The 10,448-nt window shown below is 36.9% G+C and overlaps 1 protein-coding gene across 1 annotated transcript; it reads right to left on the bottom strand.

Moving 5' to 3' along the window:
• Nucleotides 1-260: 260 nt before the first annotated feature.
• On the bottom strand, nucleotides 261-1,797 carry LOC110896875. Its single transcript, XM_022143932.2, has 2 exons — nucleotides 1,363-1,797; nucleotides 261-648 (listed from the first exon to the last, which is right to left on the bottom strand). Exons 1-2 carry the CDS (start codon nucleotides 1,757-1,759, stop codon nucleotides 536-538), a joined length of 510 nt encoding a protein of 169 aa, XP_021999624.1. The 5' UTR covers nucleotides 1,760-1,797; the 3' UTR covers nucleotides 261-535.
• Between the last annotated feature and the right edge of the window lie 8,651 nt (nucleotides 1,798-10,448).

The following is a 10,448-nucleotide window of genomic DNA, read 5'->3' as shown; positions in this document are numbered from 1 at the left end:
AATTTTATATAGATGAAACTTGAGGGACAAATTTTGGCTTACTGAAAGATGTTCTAAGCTCAACCAAAAAAAGAAAAGCAAATAAGAGTAGTTTAATTTGGAGTTATTATTTTTAACCCTATCCAGATCAACTAGCCGACTCAAACATACAACCCGAAACATAGCAATTGAAAAAAAAATTAGGTTCCATGACTTTCTGGCCTCACGAAATTTTTACTTCACCTCCACCACCCCACATAGATAGATCTTTTCATGTGAATGTAATAAAAAAAATAAACATATTTATAAAAATCTCATATGACATCGATCAACATCATATCATAAGGAATACATAGTTTTGCCACTATTTGATGATTTCTATACCATCAAAATAACAATAATTTATTCAATCATTGAAAGTTTTGGGATTAATATTCTTCTACCAGATTAAACTAAATATGGTGGTCAATGCTTCTTTTCTTGAAGTCCTTTTTTAAACCATTAAATAAATATCTACATTCTCTTCTTCATGAAATTGTACCTAAATCATAACTTTCTATTCTGCAACATTTTTGTTATTCACTGACTGAGAAGAAGCTTCTAGAACTGAGCAAGACACCAGTTGCGCCCATTGTTTCAATTTCATCTTCACCTTCTTCGGATCATCACCTATACAAAATCAAAACAACTTTTAAGCAAAATTCGAAATAAAAAAAAAAAAAGTGTATGGAATCTTTGGCGAAAATTGACACCATTTTTTTCACGATCGACCTATTGGTTTTATGAAAATAATTTGACCCTTTGGGAAAAAAAAATATCTATATAATTTTTACTAAATAAAAAAATTAGTATAAACGTTAAATAAGCCCAAATGTTATATCAAAAAAAGAGTTTTTTTTTTCTTTTTTGCGAAAATTGCCACTAAAGATGTTATGGATCGTTTTCAAAACATGAAAACTCATAAAAATAACTTTAAAATGTAATTTCTTTATATTTCAAATGAGTTTGTTATTTTATTACATATTTTGTTATGTGATTTGACCCACTCAACTTGAAAATTTTCACACTGAATTCTTATTCATCTTAGCACCGAAAAAAAAAAACTAACACTATTCGAAAAAGTTATTTGCAAAGGTTGTAACTAAAGATGCTAGATATCGTTTTCAAAACATGAAAACTAGTAGCTAACAACTATAACATGTATTTTTTTAATATTTCAAATAACTTTTTTTATTTATTATTTTTTTCAAAAATGACAATTTATTTTTATTACGTTTTGTCTTTTCAGTTGTTATAAATTTGAGCAAAATTAAAAAACTGACTTAAATAAAAAAAAATCCTGGCTCCGTCACCAATGAGATACAGAAGTTTAATTTTCTTTACCTAGATCGACGATGGCAGCAGTGGTAGAACCCAACGAGCTCAACGACGAATCAGAACTTAGCGAAGAAGATCTCGACAGCATCCCGCCATTATAACGACGATTAACCGCAGCATAAAACTCAAGAGCAGGAAAAGCCGAGGCAAGTTTCGGATCCAAATCAGCAGAAAGATCAAACCCAAAACCCAAATCAAAGCACGCTTTCAGTTCCTTCACATCTTCATCAGTAACATCAACTTTAATATCAACGCCTATGCTCTGACTACGGCGGTGACGGAAACGACGTCGTTGGTTGTTCTTGAGCTTCTGCCACTCAATGTCGCGGTTGATGTCGGGTGACCATGAACGTTGTTTGGAGAGAGTCGGAGGTTGTTGTTGTTGTTGTTTGAAGTTGGCCATATGCTTTGTGATTTGAGAATAGGGTTTTTGGTGGTTGGTGGGTGATAGGAGGGAGGGAGGGAGGGAGATAAGTATTTAAAAGTTTTGTGGACTTTGGTGGTGGGTCCAGTGATGTCTGAGTTGGCAGAAAGTTAATGGGTTATTTTGATTGTGGGCCAGTTTGTATTGGGCCTTCAATTATTCCCACTTGTGCTAGGCTCCTAGCAACTTGTCTTTAATGACCCAGTTAATGTAAAGTCTTTAATGACCTAGCGAGATGAGTTTGCGAAAACAGTGTGAACCAAATTGAGTTTAAACTAATTTTAACTTTGAATGAGCAAATTATAAGTTGGATCATATTTAACAAGTAAGTGGTTGTTTGACAAATTCTGAATGGTTAAGTACTTAACTAGTAAGAGATCTGAATTATTAAGTGTTGAACCATTAAGAGTCAATATGATGCTTAACCGTTCAGATGCAAATGTCTAATCAATTCAAATTAGAGGTCTTAACCATTCAGACTTAGCATAATGCTTAACCATTCAGAGGCAAATGTCTGAACCATTCAGACGTCTGATCGCGAAAACATCTCTATACTTAGGTAAGGTTTGCCTACATCCTACCCTGTCAGATCCTACCAATAACTTTGTTATTTTGTGAGATTTACTGGGTACGGTCGTTGTTGCTGTTTTATATAGCTATGGTATAAAAACTTAAATAATATAAATAATATAAAATGTTATATTTGCAATTATAGTAAAAATACATATAAGAATAACTATATACATGTATAAAAAATTATTAGATAACAAAAAAGTCAGAGATCAAGCCAAGCTGGTGCTTGTCAAAGAACTCACAGTCTTGACTTTAGACAAAAGGCCTATAACAAGGTAAATCAAGCTCGACACTTTTAAGTTAGATGAGGCGAACTAAAGCATGGGACTGTTTGTTTAGCTCTTAATGAGGCTGTTAATGATTTAGACCTCTTACTAGTTCAGTTTTTAATGGTTAAGACTGTTCCGTGAGCAAATATCTGAATGGTTCAGACATTTGCCTCTGAATGATTAAGCATTATATTGAGTCTGAATGATTAAGACCTCTAATCTGAATTGGTCGGACATTTGCCCCTTAACGATTAAGCATTATACTGACTCTTAATGGTTCAGACCCCTTACTGGTTCAACACTTAATGGTTTAGACCTCTTACTGGTTCATCACTTAACCATTCAGAAGTTGACAAACAACCCCATAACTTGTTTACACACTTATCAATAATAAAACATAAAAATGAAATTTTAATAAGAAAATATTCCATCTTATATATTGTTGTGTTTTATGTTTTGCTTATTATTTTATAAGACGTTATTAACACGAATCCTCTAAAATGAGAAAAATATATGGAGATGCTTCCAGCCTTGTTGACTATGAATCACAATCATGGTTGAGGTAAAACTTTTAACTCTTAATTTCATTTATATGTTCATCTAATTTGACTGTGATAAAATATTCCATTAATCAATCTCACTAAAGTAAGTATGATATTGACATGAACCAATTTGTATGGAGTGGAGAATCGGGTCACGATATCTTGGTTTTGAGTTTGGGCCGGGTTGAATTGTCGTCGATCAAATGGGTAGGCTTATATTTTTGGTTAGTAGCATATGAGGTACCCGTGTGTGATTTCTTTTTATCATGTTGGATCAAGTGGGATGTCATGATTTCTCTATGGTTTTGTGTATGTAGTCTATACTCTATAGTCCTATTCTCAAAAGGATAAGGATATTTGTGGATTATAATATCTTTCTTTAAACCGTTCAAAAAAAAATATCTTTCTTTAAAGAGTTAAATGTAATTTTAGTCTTTGTGTTTTGGGTCATTTTGTCAGTTTAGTTTAAAAGGTTTTATTTTTCGCCTTTGAGTTCAAAAAGGTTTCACCGTTACCATTTTAGTCCACTGGTTTAACTTCATCCATTTTTATGTTAACGAGAAGGGCGATTCGGTCATTTTATATAGCCGAATTGCCTTTCTAGTTAACAGAATTACATATAAAATGGACGAAGATAACCCAGTGGACTAAAATGGCAACGATAAAACCAATTTGGACTCACAGATGAAAAATGAAACTTTTGAACTAAACTGATAAAATGATTCAAACCACAAGCACTAAAATCACATTTAACTATTCTTTATAAAAAAAAATATAGTGAACTAGTTGTGTTAAAACAAATGTATTTTAACTCGCTTGAAAAATATAAACATGATAAACCAGAACTAATTTGGTATGTGCGACACCCGAAACTCAACCGATCAACTAGACTACATCATATTTCACTAAGGTGTGAAAATTTAAATATTAGCGAATATTATTAACAAGTTTTTATATAAATTTACCATTTTAAATTTTGAAGTAACAAGAAATGCTAACGAGAACTTACACAACAGACATGAAATATGTTTATCAAGTTTGGTTATAATTTCCACGCGTATATAACTTTATGTTAAGACCATGTGTAGTGGTAAGGGTGAATAATGCCCCCATCTTTGGGCATTTTCTGCCATGTGGTAGTACAGTCAACAAGGAGCATTACTGGGCGTTTTTCTAAAATTGGTATAGTGGGAATGTGGCCATTATGTTTAAAGGGTGTAAAGAATTAAATAAAAATAAAAAAACCAAAAAAAAAAGCTATTGGACTAAAAAAGGAAGATTAAATGTTATTAGCCAACTCAAAATGTGCACAACGTGATTTAAACAACGACAAAACAAGATTTGCAGCCAAACACGCCCAGGGGGGTGGATCCCCGACGTGTTTGGGCGTTTTCCAGCACACAAAACGCCTAAATGGGCATGAGTACGGGTGGTCTGATAGAGTATACAAATAATCTTGGAAGAGAATAACGATAGAGACATAGTTTAACTTGTTTTATTATTATTCTTATGAAAGTTCATAGAGATGTCTTGATAATAAGTATAGTTAGTCGATCTTTGGATATAGTTCTGAAAGGATGAGTTTACACGTGGAAAGCAACTAGCCGTTAAAATATATATATATATATTACTACCCTTCATACAGTATTACAAATGCTCAAAATAGTTTAGATGGTTTAAAGCAAAGAACAAAAGTTAGTATGAGAACACTATTTAATCCAAAATTAAAATTTTCTTGTAGAAGTAAAATTAATTTGGTCGTATGTGATATAATTGCTTTATCATGTATGTATAAGTTATATAATGATTGTATTGCCCATAAATCTTAAAAATTATCCGACATGGGTAGGTTACAAATTGCTTGTGTGTGAGCGCTTTGAATTATCAATTAATGTAACTAAAAGTGACCTAGAAGCAACAATTGAATACTTAATATAGTGTATAAAATTGCAATAAGACAAAATACATGTATGAAATCTAAATCATCCAAAACCGACTTAGAGGGGTTCTCCTTGTGACCACCCTCGGGCGTATCCCGCAAAACAAAACACCGGTGACTCGCCACAAGGAGGGAAATAGGGGGGTTCTTCTTGTGACCACCCTCCGGCGTGAGAATAAGTATTGTTCTGAGGAGAATAGTGTGTGTTGAGTGTAAATAGTGAGAGAGCAGAATCCTTAAACTTGAAGGATGAGTCATCTATTTATAAACGAAGGATGAAGGTGGAGGAGGATACCTGCCAGCTAGCCAGTGGGCGCCAGCTGTCCGACCAAGGGGAATACCCTTTTTGTCCCCTCTGTTGTCGCCAGTGTAGTGGATGACGTGACGCGCGCTCATTCGTCCAGCTGGGCGCTCACTAGTACTGGCTGTCAGCCTGTCCTCCAGAGATCTTGCAGTGAAGGCTGGCATCCATCCATTGGTGCCACATGTCGTCCTTTTTGTCTGGAGAAGCATCTTCTTTGGAGATGGCGTGCAAAATTGAGCAAAAACAGCGCACAACGCATGGAGATGGCATGCAAAAGTGAGCCAAAATGACGCACGGCGAATGGAGATAGCGTGCAAAACTGAGCTAAAACAACGCATGGCGCATGGAAATGGCATGCAAAATTGATCCAAAACGGCGCATGGCGCATGAAGATGGCGTGCAACATTGAGCCAAAATGGCGCACGTCGGATGGACATGGCGTGCAAGATTGAGCCAAAATGGCACACGACGCATGGAGATTTTCTTTGAAGTTTCTTCAAGGAGAAGTTTTCTTCTATGCTTGGAGTGATGTGACGGTTGACGTTTGATTGAAGTTCCGTTTGAGGTGGTTGTCTTGTCGGAGAAGGTGAACAGTTACTTTTTTAGAAGTCAGGCACGTTTTTCCTGTCGTGTCAGGCGCGTAGTGACGTGACCGTGTCGTCCCGATCGGTCAAAAACCCAATTAAACCTAGGTAGGTAGGGTAAGTCGGGTATCGTATCCACGAAGAGCATGTGGTCAGTGTCGCACGACCCGTTCGATTAGTTAGACTATTTACAAAAGATGTACAAAGTGATTATGAAGATTGCTAATTTTATTTGTTTGTTTGGTTTTTAAAATAAATTGGAATGAACTGACAAATTGATGTTATTCTTAAAACAATGTGTGATTAAAGTTGAAACAAGAAATTAGAATACGGATCACACCTGGTTCGATAATTGCAACACCTAGGGTTCCTACATGTTTTAACTTGATTCAATTGCATATAGTGATTAACGGATTACTATCACGAAACTTAGGTGCCAATTGCTATCTACGTCATAGACAACGGACCACAATGCACTTCATTACCTCGGACATGTAAATGCTAACCTAAGATAAGGTATAATTGCACATAACCATTTCGCAAAGTCATAACTTTATCATCGTTCGACAACTTACGAATTTGAAACAAATGCAAGACAATTATTAAAGGTTTCAAATACTAAACAATTTGTCACAAAATCAAATCAAAATACAAATGCATAAACCCTAGAAAATCTTACAACATTCTACACCGGGGTGAAACCGAAGAGACTAGCCGTTCATGGTTGAATGGACGCGATCACCGGGCGATGAGCGCGAACACCGAGCCATGATCTTTGAGTCTTGAGGAGTGATGGAAGTTAGGGTTTGAATGGTGGAGAATGGATGAAGATGATGGAGATGGTGCTTCGGTTAGGGTTTGGATGATGATGGTGTAGGTGTGTGTTAGAGATGGATTAGGGATAGGTTAGAGAAGAAGAGATTATGTTAGATGATGAAGGAATGATCCCTAATGATGTTTTTATCATTCCCAACTTGTAACCCCCAAAAAAATGGTCAAAGGGTCTTTATAACTCGTCAAAACAACCAAGAAATCAATACTACGCGATACAAAAAACGGAGAGCCGTCGCCGACGTCCTCTACTTTTGCCGATTTTCTGCGACGTCTTATTTCACTGGATACGGAGGTTTCGGGCGACGGGTTAACTACGGGGCGTCGGAGACGGTGCCTACAAATCCAACTCTCCGTTTTTCTCGCATCTTACTCCCGGTTGACCCGTTTCGCGTCCCGATGGTCTTTTTCGTCCCGGTGGTCCGCAAAGCTCCCGATTAGCTCCTTAAACTCCGTAAGACCTGCAAAACACAAATCCCATTAAAGGTAGGCTATTCGAGATTAAAAGTTAAGTAAAGACATGAACTTAAACATAAACGAACATCGGTTTTGACCACGCATCACGTGGCGGCTAGGGGTGTTCAAAATCATCCGAATCCAATTCATCCGATTATCCGAATCAGAATTATCCGAAAATTCGGATATCCGAATTTATTTTCGGATATCCGAAATTCGGAAATCCGAATTTTCGGATTCGGATAGTGATTTCGGAAATTTTCGGATATTTCGGATATCCGATATCCGATTTTTTTTAAATATACGTGTATATAAATAGTGCCATTATAGAAAAAACCTAACCCTAAATCATTTTTTCTCCTCAGCCGCTCTCATTCACACTCACCCTAGCCCCCACGAACTCATATCCACTCATTCACACTCACCCTAGCCCCCACGAACTCATATCCACTCATTCACACTCACCCTAGCCCCCACGAACTCATATCCAGATCTAAACAAGATACGCTTACGAATAATATAAACTCAAATCGAAGATCCCATGTTTGTTTTCATACGATCCATACGATTCATCTGTACCTATATCATAGATTTCGATTCATACGTTCATCTGTATCATAGATTCCGATCGATTCATATGATTCAGCATCTGTGTCATAGATTTCGATTTTTTTCATACGATTTTTTTACTTTATTTCGATTTGTTACAGGCTGTATTGTTCATATGATCAGCATCATAGATTTGTTCATAACGTCAAGTATTTAAACAAGTTCATTTATTTAAACAAGTTTGGTACAGTTTGGTATTATAGTTCTGTCGGATTCGGTCCTATCTTTCATAGATTCGTTGTATTTTAAATCTAGATATTGATTTGTTACAGGTTGTACTTTTTATACGATCAGTGAATACAAAACATATTCTCTCTTCTTGTGAAGATGATTTTATGGATTTAAGTGTTATTTTTGGAATAGAAGTGCATATAAACCAAAGGATTCATTTTTAGTTGGTAAAATCATCTTCACAAGTTGAATTTTAAAACTGCTAAAGAGTGGCCTTTGTTTGTTTAAGGCTGAAGACTTTAAAACTGCTAAATTGTATAAACTGGTTGTTTAAAAAAGTTTATGAAAACGATTGTAGTGAATTATCATCACTGGTTGTTTAAAAAAGTTTACACGTTCACACATATTGTATTACAGTAAATTTATGTGTATTGTGGTACATTTATGTTGAGTATTTTAAGAGCTTTATGTTTATAGCCCAATTTTGGCATCTAAGAAATTAAAAACCTGGAGTTTCACTCTAAGAAATAATAAGCTCTTTCGTGAATCGTATCAAGTTTGTTATATCAACCTTTTATCTAGACCGAGCTCATTTATGTTCTTGTGCATCAGGTTTCATATGGTGCCTTCAAAGTTGGAAGGATGGATTGGAGTCTGATGCTCGGATTTGGAAGATTATGTTTTTATTTCGACTTTTAAGACAATGTATTGCGTTATTTTGGACATGTTATGTGATTTAGAATAATGGATTGTGTTGGGTTTTTTTTTTTTTTGAACATCAGAACTTTTATTTGCTGTTTGGTTTGTTGAAACTTTTATTTTGAAATTTATTTTTTTAAAATTTTGGATATCCGTTTCATTATCCGAATCAGTATCCGAAATTTTGGATAAAGTCGGATATCCGAAATTTCGGATACGGATTCGGATAGTGAAATCTACTATCCGAATCGGATATCCGGTTTTGAACACCCCTAGTGGCGGCCATGCGCCCTAAACATGTGGCGTTTCCTCCTTCTCTCTCCTGACGTGGTTCTCCTGGTTGGATGTCTGTCTGCCTTCTGACGGTCCACTACCCCATCACATTAAATGCGATGATAAATACCCAACGGTTCCCAACAGAAATCCCACTCTTTCCTCTCCAACTCCATTCAAATTTCAAATCTTCTCTTCTTGTTTCCAAAATTTTCCACTTTTCGTTCACGTATTTTTCATTGTTCATTCCGGTATGTCCACTTCTACTAAAGCCGATGGCTCTAAAAGGAGACAACCAAAGCCGAAGGACCTTCCTGGTCCTAACCGGGCTATCATCAACTAGAAAGAGGAAAAACTTCACAATCTTATACAACAATTTAAGTTTCCGTCCGATTGGGAGGTGAAGTTCCCGATCACCAGTAGTACAGCATTCGATGCTCCTCCGGGTTACATGACACATTACGCTACTTTTTTTCCGGGAACGGAATTTCCGGTTGCCCATGTCAAAATTCTTGGGTGAGATTCTTACCAGGTACGACTTACACATTTCGCAGGTGAACGCATTAGGGTTACCTCGGGTCACCGATTTCGAGTTTATCTGTCAGGCACAAAAGATAGAGCCAACTTTTGAGATGCTCAACGTTTTTATTACGTCACGTATACTGGAGGCTTTTAGTCCTTCAACTCTAGAACTGCTGGTGTTCTTCCATGCAGCCGGGATCCACCGAACAGCTTCCACGATTAGAAACAAAAGTTTTTCTACATCCGACGTGGAGATCCCGATTGATATGCATTACCGAGCGAAGAGTGAAGGTGTGCCGAAGGTGGCGGTTTCTGTTTCGTTCGCCGATCAAGAGTGGTATAAGACTCAGACTAGGAGGCCTACTCTGATCATCTAACTAGAGGAGAAGGCTCTTGTTGCGGCTGGTATGAGTCTACCGTGGGTGCCTAGGGAGCCAAGGGCTTTCCCCGTTTATGCTTACAAGGGAAAAGGTACCTTGTGTTTTTTTATTTTACGTGTTAGTTCTCTCTCCTTTTCTTTTTCTCACAAGTCTTTGTTGTTCAGCAGGTTATAGTTTAATGAATGTGTTCGATCCGAAGGTTGCTGGAGAGATAGCAATGACATTGCTGCCTGTTAGGACGCCTGCTTGGACTGCCCGAATTAGGGATAACTTTTTGCATCCCTCATCCGAGGATATAGCCGCCTATGGCACTATGATTCTAGGTGCTCCTTCTGTAGCTCAAGCTGATGTTGGTAAATATCCTACTCGGGAGGGGACTATTCTCCTCTCGAGTGAGGAATCCACTAGTTCTTCGCAGTGATTGATTTGTCGTTCATCAGGTGCAGGTCCACAGCAACGACCTGTTCAAGACCCAACAAATGGTGATGCGTCTACTCCCCCCCTTTGTTGATCCGA

The sequence above is a fragment of the Helianthus annuus genome, chromosome 16 (genome assembly GCF_002127325.2).
Source record: "Helianthus annuus cultivar XRQ/B chromosome 16, HanXRQr2.0-SUNRISE, whole genome shotgun sequence".
NCBI lineage: Eukaryota > Viridiplantae > Streptophyta > Magnoliopsida > Asterales > Asteraceae > Helianthus > Helianthus annuus.
This window is presented reverse-complemented; position numbering and strand designations above follow the sequence as displayed.